This window comes from Crassostrea angulata, chromosome 7 (genome assembly GCF_025612915.1).
Source record: "Crassostrea angulata isolate pt1a10 chromosome 7, ASM2561291v2, whole genome shotgun sequence".
Classification (NCBI taxonomy): domain Eukaryota; kingdom Metazoa; phylum Mollusca; class Bivalvia; order Ostreida; family Ostreidae; genus Magallana; species Magallana angulata.
The window spans coordinates 56,955,879-56,973,605 of record NC_069117.1 but is presented as its reverse complement, the minus strand read 5'-3'; the positions used below and the strand labels follow the sequence as shown (position 1 = coordinate 56,973,605).

General features: G+C 37.3%; 1 protein-coding gene across 1 annotated transcript; it reads right to left on the bottom strand.

The window, feature by feature from the left end:
* Positions 1 to 779: 779 nt before the first annotated feature.
* On the bottom strand, positions 780 to 17,387 carry LOC128192679 (Krueppel-like factor 8). Its single transcript, XM_052865558.1, has 7 exons — positions 17,239 to 17,387; positions 12,421 to 13,065; positions 5,609 to 5,702; positions 3,550 to 3,634; positions 3,082 to 3,269; positions 2,797 to 2,978; positions 780 to 2,673 (listed from the first exon to the last, which is right to left on the bottom strand). The coding sequence occupies exons 1-6, from the start codon at positions 17,365 to 17,367 to the stop codon at positions 2,806 to 2,808; spliced, it is 1,314 nt and encodes a 437-aa protein (XP_052721518.1). The 5' UTR covers positions 17,368 to 17,387; the 3' UTR covers positions 780 to 2,673; positions 2,797 to 2,805.
* Between the last annotated feature and the right edge of the window lie 340 nt (positions 17,388 to 17,727).

Below are 17,727 nucleotides of genomic sequence, written 5' to 3'. Positions count from 1 at the left end.
AGACAAGTCCTATTATGTTGAAATAAATTGTTAACAAAAATAATGTTGACTTCTCCTATTTTCTTCTCCATAATTAATCATTATACTCCATGCAAACAAGGTCTGAATTGCATGTACGATGTCTTACCATCAAATCTGATACTAAGTAATTTACACTTCATAATTATATGGAAGGAAATGTTGTTGTTGCAAATTTTTGTACATTAAATTCCTTCATGTCTGTCCTTACAAAATAGAGTTCTAGAGAAAGTATTTGTATTGGGTTTTATGATTCAAAGCAGGCTTTGATATAGGGGCCTGATTTTCTTTCACAGAATGGACATAGGCTTTTCAACATCAGTTAAGAGCATTACGAAAGGACTAAATTAGTAGAACTTCATAGACTTGTTATAGAGACCACCTTTGGAAAACTGAATGAAGTGTCCATTACAGCATTGTTATTTAATGATTTGTCTCCCTTGGTCTACAAGCTTGAACACTATTTATTCAAAGTAACATCCACCAACGTTTGTTAATTAATACTTGAAGGAGGGAATTGTAAAACTGGTACTCTGAAAGTCAACATTTGTGGATTTTTACTGCATTGCTTTACGAACGAGCTACAGGAGATGTAATAAAGTAGATAAGTGCTCAATGTGCAGGAATGTTACATTTTATATCTAAAGTCAAACCCATCTACAGAGCACATGAAGACTTCAAACCTGTCACATTTAAAAGATCTTTACCAGGTTTTTTTTTTTCCAAAGAGTGTGGTAATAAAAGAAAACCCGACAAGAAAATCAAGTTTATCACATTTTAATAAATTAACTTACAACTGCAATAAGTTTATAGATTTTGACAAATTTACAACAAGGGGTACATATATTTACAACATTGAAGCTGATGAAATATACATGTAGTAAATGAGGGGATGAAAAATATATAGCAATCTCTCTCAATGTTTGAACACATGACCCTTTCGGTTGTAAAATTCATCCAGGAAGTTGTTCTATTGGTCCCAGCTCATCCGTTGCTTAGAGTGAAAACTTTAAAACCACATAATTTTAGTAACTTGTATTAAAAATTTCACACTTTCATTTCATATCAAAAATAATTATAAATATCTATTTCCAAAAAAATGGAGAGAATAAATATCCCCTATATCAGGTAATAAATTGTAGCCCTGAAATTTCTGTACACATGCAGAACTGATATGGGGTCAACAGATTTGATTTAAATTCAGATGTATTTTAAAATCTGACAAGAACAAAACAAATAGCGTGGGTGGTATGATACTCTCCCCGACATTAATTGAATACAGAATCTGATTCGAAGCCTGACTCTGTCACACCCTCAGATTACTATTACATCAATATCAATAATAAATGTGAATTGTTGTCAAGTCACAAAATTGATTTATTGAAATTACAATGGTCGATGGAGTAGTTCTGTTAAATAGAACTTTGATTTTCTAAGTGCCTATAACACCAGGGTCTATTTAGCACCGTCATCATCCGAGGAAAAAATTAAAAATACTATTTGTGTCAGCAGATTCTCATAACAAAGCAAAAACATACATATTTGGCAACAATGTAACAAAATTTTATTGCTTTGAGAGAAAAACTACTAAATCACCTTTTCTACTTAGGAGAAAAGAAAAGTAACAAATGTAAATATTATATCAGCAGTACTATGTATTCATACAACATACTTCAGCTTTCTCACAGAATTTTTTAAGTCAAAACTATAAAAACAAAAACAAATAAACATCTATTATTGCTTGAGTGTTGTGCTGTTGCATTGTCTCTGGATTCCACAACAAATGACATCAAAATTGACAAGAGAAGTTATTGCTTTACTTGAGCCAGGAAAAAACAGGTTTCCATGTTCAACAGTCTTCCAATCTTATTGACTTTTGATAATGCTTACTCTTTTGACAGGAAAAAGATTAAAACAATTCATTCAACAGCCAAGCAAACACTTCATTGAAATGACATCTGAAAAGAATAGGACCAGTTAACCGGTATCTACAGGCATTGCTGATAGGGGTATCAGCAGACATTTTTCTTCTCTTCGCAATCTATGATTCTCAGTAACACACTACTGCAGTGCAGTTTTATCACAATACCTCTTATAAAAAGCTGCTTCTATGTGACATAAAATTCATTCTATTGATAAAAAACATTTCATTACAATAAAATCTACAGCTGAAGTACATGTTATACATTTAGTTTACTAGTATACTTCATGCTCCACCTCTTGCCAGCAGAGGTGTTCATGCCAAAGCCAAGTCTGTCTGTAAAACACAGCGACCTGGTGGTCAAGTTCTCTAACAAGGCCTTGCTGCTGAGGTTAAAGTTCACGGTGGTCAGAGCGCATGTCGCGCATTCTGTGTACCCTGTATTGCGTTGGCGTCCATTCTTTGTACATGGCTAACATTTTCTACAGATATCAGCAAATTTGCACCAAGTAAAGTGTGTTTAGTTTTTGTGACAATGCAATGACAGTTTATTGCTGCACAGTGTATCCTAGGTAACAAGAACCTAGATAGTAGGAACCATTGCCATGGCAACTAATCACCAACAGGAAGGCAATCAGCAGTAACTGAAAAGATGGCATTTCATTGGTCCATCATAATTCAAAACTGGGCTTTGGTGACCTCTACATTCAGAAATCATGTTAGCTCATTCAAACCTGTAAAAGAAATATAAGATTCTGTTTAGTTATAAAAATATTAATGCATTTTCAGTTATAACCCCGTAATACCAGTATAGTGGTTATCTATAAATCTTTTTAAAATGTTGATGAAATATTTACCCCGACAAATCAGTGTCTCTTCATGTGCAATGACAGGTGATCGGATCTGGAGAAAGCTCTCTCACAAACGTTACATTTGAACGGTTTGTCACCAGTGTGTTTACGGAAGTGGCGGGTCAGCTCATCTGATCTCGCAAACCGCCAGGTGCAGCCTTCCCATGTACATACATACGGCTTCTCCCCTAGTGACGAAATTGATAATTTTAGGATACAGAAGTTTGAATGTTTGAATGTTTATGCAGAAGAATAAAGTAGCCTCTGTAGCGGTGTTTGAGGTATGTGTACCTGTGTGTGTCCGTCGGTGGGCTTTCAGGTGCGAACTCTTTGTGTAGACTTTATTGCAGCCTTCGAAGTCACACCTGTGGACCCGCCTTTTCTTTTCTCGGTCTATGAAAGCATCACAAGCTGCTGCCATTTGAAATGGTTGACTGTCCGGTCTAGGGGAGCTGGGGGAGCCCATCATTTTAAACTTACTGAAAACAAAATACAGGACCTGTCGTTATTACTCATGCCATTAAAATGCTTTTAATGCCATATAAATTTTTAATTCATACTTCACCACAAAGCTATTTTACTTTTATTAAACTTTATATCTCATATTTCACTACCAAATTCCATACATGTCACTATGACAGCTGAAAATATGCCCTTTGTTTAAGCCATATTTGCCAAATATGGTACTCATTCATAGCTTGTCTTGCAGTGTAAGAATTTAGTGGGATTTTTTGTATGATGTCACCATAAAACACTCACTCTGATGCCTCCTTGATGCGCTGCAGTGACAACAGAGCCGCTGAGCCGATCTTTACCGTCTCCCCTGGCATCATGACGTCGTCCTCTGAAAAGTTCAAAAGGAAACATATATGTACAAATCTCTGGTGAGGTCTACTGATGTATGATCTCCACTGGCACACACGATAGTAATTGTGTCCTGTCGCCGCTTTGTTTATGTTGACATCACTCTCTGATACAAGTTATTATTTCCTTACTCTACTTGTCAGAAGAAGTAGCTAGTATTCAGTTACATGGTTTGAAAAAAGAATTGATTCTCAAAAAGGAAGATAATAAAATTCACTGAAAGCATTCTATTTTATTGTTGACTTGTCAAACTGCTTTAAATAATTGTTTAGTTTTATGAATTATGAGGCAAATCTATGGCCCGGGCCTCTACCTTCAGTAACCAATCAAGGTTTAAATCTACTAATCACAAGATTGGGGTCAGCACTATCTAAACTTTTAATAAATTTCAACATATAAGTAGGATTTAGCCAGCTAATACGGTAAACAAGGTGACGTAATACAACTGTTAAAAACTGTGACGGTCTTTTTCTACCGAGTGAAGGGTAGCTCAACTAACATCACTAGACCTGGGTGAACTTTTCCACATGTTTTTTTGTTAGTGTTTACAGTGGTTGTATTGTGTGAGGTTTACAATAGATAACATCAGCTCACTGAACACAAACAAACACAGAAGTTTAAAGACTACTATCAGGTTTGGAAGTCAACAAAAAGTGCAAATTTTTTGTGGCCTCAGAAGTACTTTACTGGGGTCATCTAGATCAAGCCGTAAGACGGATTAGATCGGATAGTTTTTTTGTTAAGTGACCTAATCCAGGCGTCTCTTACAATCCGATACATAATGATTTTGCGATCCAAGTCAAAAATGGAAGTGATTCAGCAGAAAAACATTATTATGTATTCATGAAGGGTAAAATTGCATCATGAATATAGAGTGAGAAATAGTTTCAGGTACTAGATGTGAATATTTATTCTAAGTTCACCCTTTCTTATCTATAAGGGTTTCAATCTTTGGAAACTATTAATTTATACTGATTGGTGAATTTAAAAATAATTTCTTGTACAATAAACTGACAGGCCCCCAATCAACATCCAAGGAAACAAGTCATGATAAAAGTTTAACACCCAAAAACATGGAGTTTGAACAAAGAGAATATCAACTCCCTCAATCATGGAATTACATCTGGCAAATGTTGAGGGAAAAAATGTACATCTAGATAAACCAATCAGACATGAGGGAAATTGAAATCTCGGTATGGCTCATTTACACAGAACATTACATACGCTGGTAAGAGGGCTAATTTCTAACCCCTTCAATCTTTCTCACAGACATATCTTTTCAAGAGGAGATCCGTTATCTTTTAGACAGAGCACTTGAGCAATTTTCACGATAGTATTTTATTATTAGCATACAGATGTTTATGAAAAAAGAATGTAATACGTCCGTCACGAGTAAGCCCTTCCCTACTACAGCCTCTGATTATACATTTTCAATGGATTTCTACATCCAACAGCGTCAATACCATTAGTTCAGATTCACTACATCAATGGGAATCTACATCCGCTTAACATAATGGCTGGTTTAAAAAATGTCGAGATCCCTATCCCAGTGGCATTGAGGGAGCCTGATAGCTGCTATTGAACTCCGCTAAGCATTTCCTACTGTCTTTTGTTCTACTCATTATGGAAATAGGCTGTTTAACTTCATTAACAGAAGAATATACAAGTTTGAACCTTATCGTTTTTTTTAGACACAATTTTCCCCTAAACCAAGTCTGTTCATTTCAATTCAAAAGAGGTGCTCTAATCTTCCTTAAAACACTTAATTTCATTACCTGGTATATTTTATTCAATTTCCTCTTATGCTACCAGATTTTGATTATTTGCACTTATTTCCCTTTAATGAATAGCAGGCAATATCTTTCTGAAAACTAATTTTGTCCGTAGTGCCCCTCCCTAACCCCGCCCTGCCCCACCCCACCCCACCATGTTTTACACAAAGTCTTTGTAGTACCTTTCTTGACACAGCCTAGGTCCATGGGGTGGCTGCCCGGGTGATCAGGGGACTTCTTGTTCACTGACAAATCCACAGGCTCGGTCTGCACCGGCTGAAATGACACAGAAATTACATAGTCAGATTTCTATTAGTCAATATTATTGAGAGCTTTATCAATCTTTCTTCACACAAGCATAGACAACATTACCACAAAGGCAAGGTGTGGTTCCCCCGCTAATTTAAGTAGGTGAATTATTATAATAATAATTCTAAAGTACACCTGTCTGTTCCGAGCCACACCCCTAGTGATCACTGAATAATACGGCTGCACGATTTCTTCCTCTAGCCATGGGGTCACGCCCAGCCGACCGCACACATGGAGAAATTGGCACAATATTTGACACAATTCCATGATGTATAGACACAATGGTGATACATCATCTTAAAGAGGGGAGACAATATTGCTAGAGATATTGAGTAAGTCGTCTTTAGGGTTTGCAACTGCTAATGCAGATCAAGACTTTGTATTGAAAGACATATGCAGGATGAATAATTAAGGACCCAAGACAAAACAGGGGACAGATCAATATAATTGGAGCTCTTGGTGCATATAAATACAGGGGCATGCAAGGATAAAGAAATACAGCAAAAGGCCCGACATCAATTACAGGGGTTAATGGTTATTTGTGACATGGCATCGCCATTACATTACAACAGGAATCCTCTTTTCTTTGCCATTTGCATGTTGGAATACATGCAATGAAAATAATTAAACTTTAACTTCTCCCAATACCACAGAGTGAGTCAGCAATGTACAAGGGCAGCTTACAACAAACTCTCGTAGTGTGCATTGCTTGTTACATAATTACAACCAGGTTCAACAAATGGCAACACTGAGTGTAATGGGACAGGTTAAGACAGCTGATCAGAATGGGGTTGGACCACAAGATAGGACCGGTCTGGGACCAAGAACTGTTTTCGTTCCAGCTAACTTGTTCATCCAAGTTCAATCTTTAATGTTTGAAATCAGGTTCAAAAGTCTACTGAACATCAAATTCAGGTTCCACACACAATATACCAAGATGTATAGGGGGTGTTCATTACTGAGGTTTACAAAATAGACAAAAAAGTCCCAGCACAGAATACCCATACTAATGTCCTTTTTAAGAAAAATATACTTAGAAAATACATAATGTATTCTGCAAAAAAAAAGGTAATTTAATTTATTGATGACCATAAGAATCTGCCTACCGATAAGAGAGTTGAATGAACTTCCAGAGAGCATACATACCCAGGGAAAGAGGTAAGACTGGCTGCAGCCCAGACAAGGGGGTATCCCATAGACAGGGAACTCTGGGAAAGGATGGAAATCCTCGCAGTATGTTAGATGCATCTTCACAAAAGTTACTGTAATACTGTCTCAGAGCGGTACCACTTTATATGGCAATATCTATATCCAAAATCTTTTTTTAGAATCCTAGCAGTTTCTTTGTTTCTATTTATAGCTTTTTTCCAGAAGATAAATTGGGCTATGACAATGCCCTCGAGATGCCCAACTCCTGATCTGGTATCTGTGATTGGATGAATCCTCACACAAATCCAACACTCTGTTGATGTTAGAAGTCTCTTAAAAACAAATTGTCAGTGTCCAGTAGAATTTAAATGCCACTGATTTGATACTGTTAACACAAAGAGGAGCTGTCAAAAGATCACTCTCAAATCCAATATCAACACTGAGTTCCTTTATCTCTCAGTATCACGATCAAAATTTTACCAAAAAAAAAAAATCAATGTGGATGGTCAGCTAGATGTGGTCAGTTAATAACGCAACTAAAATAAAGTGTCCCCGCAGTACGATATGTTCAGGGAGTATGATGTTGACAGTGCCACTAGGTACTCCAAAATAAAACGACGAGCGTCAACTGATCAAAATTCAATGTTACCTCACCCAGTCTCTCCAGGGGGCGAGTGGAACATTTAAACTGCACCGATTTCAATAGGGAACAGACCCCCTGGTTCTACGATTGATTTTCTGATTCCAACAATGCATTGATATACAATCCGCCGACGTAGTGAAATGCCTTTTAAATATGATATTTTAAATGCTCCACAGGTGAGGCATAGAGAAGGCGTGAAGGCTGAAAAATATTATGGATTGATGGCCATTGAGTTGTGACGGCTTCTGTTACCTTTGATTAGATAAAATGGAGGTGGGTGTGTAAGAGGCAGGGCCGTACGCCTTTATTGTAGAAACTAGGAGATTCCATGTAAATACGACCGTAATATCCGCACAATGGATGTGGGTAATAGACTTATCGGTAGATCAGGCCCACGGAGAGAAAAAAAAATTTGCAAACTCATGGCGTTTAGTTCACCGTTCTATAGACTTTGCATCTCTTTAAGAATACATTTAAATGATCAATGACAAACCCACAGATGAAAATGATCAACTATTTAGTTCTCAGACATTTAATGGTCCCCCACCTTAGTCCCTACTAACGAGGCCTTTGTCAGGTATGAAATGATGTCTTAGTGTATGGGTATTGAAAATGAAAACGGCTTATGCCGATTGGGTTACGTATTCTCGAGTGGATGTCATATATGTCACTCGACACGAGTTTGTTGACCACAAAGATCCTATGTACATCAGCATAATAGTATGCATGTAAATGTGGACCATTAGAGAAAATGGTCATAAATTCAATCACTAAAGTTCCAGTGATGAAATTTGTCCCGTTGATGGTCCTCCATTATGTCATTATGAACACAATAGCCACAAATCATGGATCCTCTGGTCTCTCTCCAATGCCTGTCCCATAAAATCCCAACTACCAGAGAAAACGGAAAGTAAGGAAGGCAAAAAAGACATGGATATAAGCCCCAATGCTTGTGAATATTATTTTATTGATTTTAAAGTAATCCAGTGAAGAAACTTCAATTGAGGTCAAGGAAGTGTTATCAACGCTGATATAAAAATATTTATTTATATTCCGTCCCATTATTCTATACACTGGTGTGGCCATAGAGAGTCAGGGATTGATTGAAAGGAGGAATTGATTCACTTACAAGTTTAAGTGTAACCCCACACCTGAGACACAATTATGACATGTAATATGATTACACAAATTAGTTGACAGGATTTCCGTCAAATTTATGTTTACGGTTATTTATTCGACACCTCGAGAATTGGCAGGTTTACTGCTGTTTGATGGATTAAGATTTTCTTGGATCCTTAAAGAAAACTATGGGAAATCCCCTGGTGTGTATTAGAGACAGACATAGTTTGAACATAATATTTAAGTCCTTTAAAAGTTTATTAAGGTCAGGCCCCCCTGAGACTTTTTCTCTGACTTGTTGCCAATTATGTTCTCCATGTCACCCCCTGAGCCCAAACATAACCAATAGTGGCTCGGTAGTCTTCACATCGCGACACAAATACTTATCATCTCATCGCCACTGCTACCACAGGAATTGCATGTTGTCACTTGGGGGTCACAATTTTATTTTCAGACAGCAATAAAAAAAAAATATTTCTTTTCACCTTCGTAATGCACTTTTTTTCTAAGGTAGATTACTGTGTCAGCCTACTTCATTTTTTCTTCGTACTAATGTATCTTTGAAAATCAAGCAATTAGGCATCTTTTTAAAAAATGAAAATAGAAGAGTGAAAAAGAACTCTATGGGAGAACGAATTATTAGTATTCATTGAAGCATATGACTGATATTAAATGCAGACCAATCAGCTGAGAACTTTGAACGAGACAATGCGTAGCTCAGCAGGGGGTTCTCATGGCGACCCACCGCAAGTGGGGAACCAGTCAAAGCACCAGTTGTTGTTTTGCACTTGAATACTAAACATACCACAACATCGTTATGATGCAGAGTGTTCAGGAGTTACAACACATGATTCTGCACCCACGTATATTTGTCTTGAACAAACATGACAAAGTTTGCAAACTCTCTTCATCTGAATTTCCTTAACGAATACTTTAGAACAAGAATTCATATCAATAATGAAAACAAAAAAACACAGCTTCCATGGGAATATTTCATTGGCCTCTCAAACAGACTATGGTGAAACTCCAACAGGAGTAATCTCTTGCATGGTATCTAAATGTACATGGCCCGCCACACCTTCCCAACATCACCCATGGCAACAGAATTACATCATTGCTTCAGGGTTCATGTATGTCAGACATCTTGTATATTTTTTGATAAAATGCTCAGACAAGTGTAACTTCAGCACTTCATTCAAAATCAGAAATCTCTTATTCATTTTCAAACACCCTCTTCGTTCAGTAAATCACTCTTTTTATTGGCCAATATAATAGCTATGCAGCTGCAGTCTCTCTGATATCCCATTAGTACAGTATACCTTTTTTCGAAGTAGCTTCAATGGATAATTTTTTCAATAAAATTTTGAAAGTTTCCCATTGTAAATATGACTACTTATGCTAGTATCAGATTTCAGCGGCTCCCCATAATCTCTGTCACTGGCTCCTTATTATAACAATCTGGGAGAACTTGTTCAATTTTCAGTTTAAAACCAGTTCTGCCATCAATGTACACACAAACTAAATTACTACCATTCTATTGACAATAAACACCGCTGAGCCGGGGTTGTTTATTTACATTCTACCTGAAATCTCTCCATTTCCTACCACTCCCCCACGCATTTTTCCACAGTAAAGTTTCCAGGAAAAAGGAAACTACCAGAGCAGTAAACTTACACAGGAAAGATATGGTTACAACATTAGCATTAATTTGGTCATTGAGTTATATCTAAGCCAATTATCACTCTACAAGTCCTCTCTCTTTTGCATAATAACTCCACAACCAAATGCTTAGGGGCGACATTTGCAGTCTGATAATTTTCGTATAATTTGACAAGTAACGAATCTCTCACAGGTATTTTTTGGCGGTAATCACATCCAGTGCTACCTCAAACGAGGCGAAATGTGGTGTAGGTACAGATTAAGGGTCAATTGTCTCGGTAATGATCCACTTAACTACTGGAAACAGCTAGCCCTCAGTCTATATTCTCTCGACAGTTTTATGAAATCTGTAACCTGGTTACAAGTACATCCATACCCGAAACCCCTGATTCTTGTAATATAGTTTTGCCAAGTTTTATATGGTGCTTATATAAGGGGAACAAGTAACAAATTAAAGCAAAATATTAGAAACTTGGGTTTCCAGATTCATTCATGCTACAGTTTTACAAAACTATAAAATGTTGTTGTTTTAATAATACATAGAAATTGATGTAATTGATACTTAACTTTGCATTAAATGTCAATTTAAAGGGTGTCTGTTTCCACTTCATTACATGTGAAAACAAAAACTACTTATCAGCATTGCATAAATAGAGGAAAATGTTTTAATATAAAATACCACGATGATCCCTTTTCTTCACCAAACAGAGAGGAACACGCCCAGTCAGTGAGGTCAGAAATTGCTCACAGGAACTTGATGCACAGGAAACCCACATTTTAACCAGGAAGATGTCTAAGAGGGACCCATTACAAAGTGTAAAATTATAAAATATGCATCCCAACCATGGGCTGCAGCTGTTCATAGTCCGCAAGCTCCTTACAACACAGGGCAACCACACCTGGTCCCTAGTGAAATCTGTGGGAATAAAATCAATCTTTTTTTGTCTTTTTGAAACAACTGAATTCATCAGAATTGCCCCAAATCAATTCTTAATTGTTTCCTAAAATACTGGCATTTTCTGGTTCCCAGCAGCGCCCTGTGGGATCTGTAGGTGTGGAAGTTAAGTGCCTGTGACAAGATACACGCAGCCTGGAGGAAGAACCCTGTCAGAGATGGACACTCGAGTGCCAGAAACACCAACGATCAATGACAATTGCAGAACTCTACAGAAATCCTACCGCTCGCCCACCTCTCTCAGTGCAGGTAGACCACAATCATAGAATAACGCCACAATCGTAGAATACCGCTGTGGGTTTTACACAATCTCCTAAGTCTTGTCTATCCAATAATGTCTAATAAACTGACAATTAAACCAGACACCTTTATCATAGATAGCATTTCTTTAAGTTAATTCTGAGGGAGAGAATGAGACTTGGGCTACAAATAGAACTGTTTAGAGACAGCAAAATTAAGCAACCATTTGTTCAAAGCCAAACAAACCAAGAGTTATCAATGCTGGAATTTAGAGAGCCTTTATACCAGAAGGTTACACAGTGGAAACTGTATTCTGTTTCACCTCTGCCAAACCAGTGGAGGCCTACCTTATCTCACAGAATCTAACGCTAATACATAATACAAAAAAAACCCCACAACTAGCAAGACTTGCAAGAAATGTTACACTTCCCAAAACTCTTTAGTGAACCCAATTTTCTCTTTTATTGAAAACTACATTTTACAGCCAACATATTGTTCATATTATGTTGATATGATCAAACTGAATTAGTTATAAAATTGTACAAAGCAGAATAAAGTAAAGTTCATATTTCAATGTAAAATAAAACATACAGCTGACAGAGCCCTTATCAAAATTTGTTGTACACGTACAATATACGTGGCAGAAATTAATTATAAGCCTCTGCTTATGATTTGAACTTGGGACCTTTGACACGAGAGTCCAGTGTTCTCCTGAAAGGTTAACCACACTAGCAAATCTAGAAGGAATGCCAAGTCACTTTAAACAATAAACATTAACTAAGGGACCCAATATTAACTGACTTGTTTATTCAGCATTGTCCTTTTCAAGATATTCATCATGTATAATGATTCTTACATATAAAAAATTTATAACCAACAATATATAATTAATTAATATGCTAACAATCTGTTCTACCAACCTTGCCTCCATTTTTGGCTGCGTCTTTAGATAACAATCTGTTGACCACCTCCCCTTCCGTTAGGGGAGAGGGGGAGTTCGCAGTCAAATTTGCATCCCCATTCAGCTGCGCCTGTTTTATTCGTTTTTTCAGAGCAAACATTTGTCCAATAGATGTGGGTTTATTTGGAGATCTGTAATTGAACGCACTCTTGATTTGACTTAGTTTTATTAACGCCAGTTTCTGTTCCGAAGTTTTGGGGACAGTTTTTGTGAATGCACTGATGCCCTCTTCTCCAATGATTGGGGAATTGAGCGGTGAGGGGATCTGTGGTATTAGGCTCCCATTGGACGAGACTGAGGAGTCCAACGAGTTCGGGCTCAAGTCAGATAGGGACTGTCTCTCTGGACTAGGATTCTCGAGTTTGATTTGAAAACCACAGGGTATATGAGTGCTTATTGGCATAGGCGAGTCTTGGTAGAGAACATGGCCTGGTTCAGATTTGACACATTTAAATGGCGGTTCATCACTAGAGTCGTCGTCATCTAATCGCGGAGGGGAACCATCTGACGAACCATATAAAGATTTCGAGGAACTAACATCCGAGTCTTCAGTGTGTTTGATACGCTGTACCATTGGAGCACTGTCATCTGTCATGGCCGACATCTGCAAAATAAAAACAACAATAAGGATTTGTTGCCGCTGTTGGAAAGCTGATGAAATCATTCTTTTTCTTTTTTTAGAGAAAGATGTCTCCATCTAAATACCACTCACTCCATGATAATTGAGCACTGCATACATGATGTTAATGAAATCTGAAACAGTTATCACCAAAACCATTACATATCTACCGTCCAGGAAAAAATCATTCACTGTTATATTACCGTATAAATGTGGCAGAGGGACAAGGGAACATTCTGATATCTCATGGCTGAGCATTAAAAGTTGGCGCCTTGTTCTTAACTTTACTATATGTAAGACTGTAACTTGTACACTATAACTGTCAACGAACCTCAACTAATCATTGACATTTCATTAATTAACTTATCACAGGCATCATGGATGAATTTTCTGTGTGTGTGTCTTTCCCATTAGCATATGGTAATTCACAGGTACCACATTCCACCAAAAGGACAAGACCAGAGTGCCACCAACATCATATCTAGGTAAATTGACTCAACAGCACTCCAAGTTTGTATGCAGATGGTTCTATCGCTAAATATTCAGTGATAGATATGGGCACTATAGCTGTTGGTTTATACTGGTATATTCAATTTCTATTGACAAAAAATCATACAGTTTATACTTTTATTACGACATAGAGGTACTCTATCACATAAAATCAAACTACTGATAATGTTGGTGAGGGATTAAGATGTTATGAATGTTTGACAGCTCAATTCATCAAAATTCACCATACCAATACATAAACACACACCTTGATCTGACCCCTTTTCTGTAGTTGAAGAAATGACCTGATTGACTTACATTTTAATGTTTCCTATTTGGTTGTAGGCTCTGCCACCATGAAAATAATAGGAAATGACAAAAAACACACTATATGCTAATTACATGCTAATTCACTTAACATATAATCTTGTCAAAATTTAAAGGATGACAAAGAACTATCTTTTATTTTTTTTTACACCTAATAGGATTTGGTGTCAAAAACGTTTCACCTTTCAAATTTCTCGACAAGGAACCCCAAATAATCTTCCTGTTCAGAAAGGAAAGAGACTCTACCACAATTCTAATTGTTATCACAGGGCTGGATCTATTCATCTAAACAAAAACAAAACCAAAAAACCAATGGGAGAAAGTTTATAATTCCACTAAGACTAAGTTTCCGTTGACGTCACTATGCGTTAATTGATTACGAGAGATGAATATCCTTAAGGTGGAGGGAGCTTACACACCCTGTACAAAGTGTGACATTATTCATCGTCTTGACAGCCCAGGAGGCGACATAAACGATATACAATCAGCAAAATAAAGTGTACTTTATCATCCATCTAACATTGGATATTCAAAAAATGATGAAATTAAAGGCCAATATTTTCTATAAAAGTGACAAATTCAAGGTTACATGCTCTACCTCTAAGCAAAATTTGCCATAATTTGATGAAACATGAAAAACATTAAATACCAGCTTCTAAATTAATTTCCCTCTACCTTTAGATCAAGATAATCAAAATAATGAATGGTAAAATGATCGCTTTCTATCCGAGTAACCCAGTTCATCAAATCACCATCTAAATGATGCTTGTACTCTTAAACACAAGATCCAATTAATGACACCTCTTTAAAAAACAATTAGTAAGTTATACATATTGCCATAGGAAAAGAAATATCTGCCACAAAGAAATCCTATCAATCATTATTTTTCACTCACTCTTTTAAGAAATCAGTTCACATTGAAGATTTTCAATAACTTGAAAATCAACTTTCATGACCCATTCCTGAAATATGTCCATCTAACAGAACGAATGGGTCATAGAAGGTCATAGGTAATGTATACATATCTTTACTTCTACAAGTACTTGTCAACAGTTCAATGGAGCTGTAAGTATGTGGCGTAATAAGCACACTTAGAAAGTCATCCCCGAGAGGTACCGAGCCAAGTACTGTGTGAATCACAGTCCCCTCTCTATTGTGTGAGCAAGTGCCCTCTGTCAATACAACCAAATAAGCCAAATATCATAAATAATTAATCAAAAAAATTCATTTGAAAAACGCGGATAGTACAGCTGAGCGAGCTCCCACAAAAAGGAAAACTGCCAACATCTTTACAGTTGAGCTCACAGAAGATATCTAGCTGCATAATTTATCCTCATAACCTACATTATAGTTAGGCTGTGCCTCAATCTCTCTCTCTCTCACACATATCCTTCCTCAAGTCGGCCTACAGTGTGTAGGTCTTCTCTTCCCAGGAGTCACAGAAAGCTGTAAACAAAAAACTCCCTCTTTAATCTGCTTTGCGGACTAAAAACATACCGACAACAATCCCACGGGAAGGCCTGCTAATCCTCCGAGAAACTCATTCGAAGTCACAGAGATAAAACACAGAACTAGAGGAGAGACCTAACGGTAGGTGTGTCTCGGCTGGGTCAACTTATGACCCCTAGTCATATTATCTATGAACAAGCCACCAGCTGACATACTAACATGTCTATTTACCCTACAGATATAGTCGTAATACACACACAAGTGACACACTCCTCTCTCCTAATTCTCATAAATACCTTCACTTGGGGCCACACCATCCAAGTACTGGGGCGAGCTCAACATACAACAAGGAACCTGACTGCATCAGCACCAGCCGTTGTGAGAATTAATCTTCCTCCCTCTGCATATGCATTACAGCTGTTGGAAGCACCTCCCACCAGCCACTCCCATGCTACACCCTTTGGCTGGCTGACTTTGTGACCTTACATACTATTTCCTGCTTTGCAGCTCTGTGGTATAAACATCTCAAGTGGTTGCTGTGTTTGCTTGTATGTATAATGCAGTGTCTAGTACAGAAGTCTGACTCGTTCAAAAATTAAACACGTTGCAACCACTTACACAGTGACTATATAAATTAATTGTCTATAGCCGTGCCTACTGTAATCATCAAATAAGAAAACGATGAAAATCAATATGCAAGCAAAAATACCACACATTTCACGGAACTGATCATTTAAACCCTTGTCTTGGCCATTTGTGGCAACCTGGCATATATTTTCTCTCTCTCTCCTCTTATAATTATTAAACAATTTCATCAGTGTAAAGATCCTTGGCTATAATGTCTGGAAGCACTGAAGGAAATCGAAATTTTGTGTAGGAGAGACATAAATTTCCCCGTCATTGACAGGACCAAAAAATGATGTCTGTTGTCCAACCCTCACCAAAATACTAAAGTGTTTATTCAAATCTTATTACATTTAATTTATAGCTGCAGGTATGCCAGCAAATTTTGGTGTCAGTCTAATGGAGATAATTATTACATATCTATACTAATGGATGTAAGAACTGAGATTTATGGTTTTATCTATCTAAAATGGTGTCCAAAGTTCATCAGCAATTTACATATAATTAGGACAGCTTTATTTTGTAGAAAATGTAGAAAAACTTGCACATCATGTTAATTATCTTTTGAGGAACAAAAGAAAAGATGAACAATGTTCACCAAATGAATCTAATTTAAGCCATGAAATCTGTTTACACCCACTTCAGGAGTAAATTTGGAATTTCCAAGTCCTAATAAAACAACTGTCTTGTATCAATAACAAGTGAATTATGAACACAAATAAACAAGTTCAAGTGCAGAACAATGGTGTTCATCAAAAACAGGTAAAAGTCCAGTTTAAATCAAAGGTCCTGCGTAAGTGACATGACAAACTATCTGCTGAGAACTTACCCTCGGAAAAACAAGGCATGAAGCTAGTCAGAGAAAACACCACCTCCATGTTTAGTGACTTGAGTATGCAGATCTGGTACAGAACCGACATGTACAGTCATTAAACCTAAAGCAGGCCCTGTCAATCACCGAAGGAAATCAAATTATCGCATCCTTCACCACATCTCACAGTAAGAAAACACGTACAGGTGACTACAAAGTAATGTATCTTCCACGCGGAGAAACAGCTTATTAACTTCTCTTTTATTCCTTTTATAGGAATATAGAACAATCAAATGATCACATCATATTGGGCATTCTTGATTCAAATCTCCAGAGTCCAAATCCAGAGAATTTGCGTGGCTGTCTTTATTTATCATACTTTACATGAATTAAGCGCAGATTTAATTTTTAAGCCTAAAATCGTGGGGAAAATTACATAGGATTACCAAGTTACCAACCTTAACCCAGTGGGCAATGCTGAGTTCCGAAGCTTGCTGGGACATCCCAAAATTCTCAGGGTCAAAACTACTGCTCCCTGTGGCAAACATGTCTGTATTGGCTCTCCCTCGCACACCCAATCTAACCATATCCCGCCTGGTCAGCCAGCCAAATTCCAAGTTTAGAGAAAAAGGGTGGGGTCTCCCCTATAAGTGATTAATGACACCACTGGCGACCGCGAGACAGGCAGAGGACCAGAAATGGATGCCAGGATCTTGGTTTACCTGCCTACTGCTAATCTGTTATCCATCAGCTGAGATAACGCTGGCTATTTTCACTTTCTATGGTAAACATGACAATGACCATGTTTGTGCGGGAGTCTTGGATTTTTCCTCATCATAGTGGACTCACTAGGTAAGAGGGGAATCTTTGACGTAGATCTAACAAGGCCTTGAATAATTAGGGCTGATGGAGAAAGGGGTGTGGAGGAGTGATAGCAATGATACAAG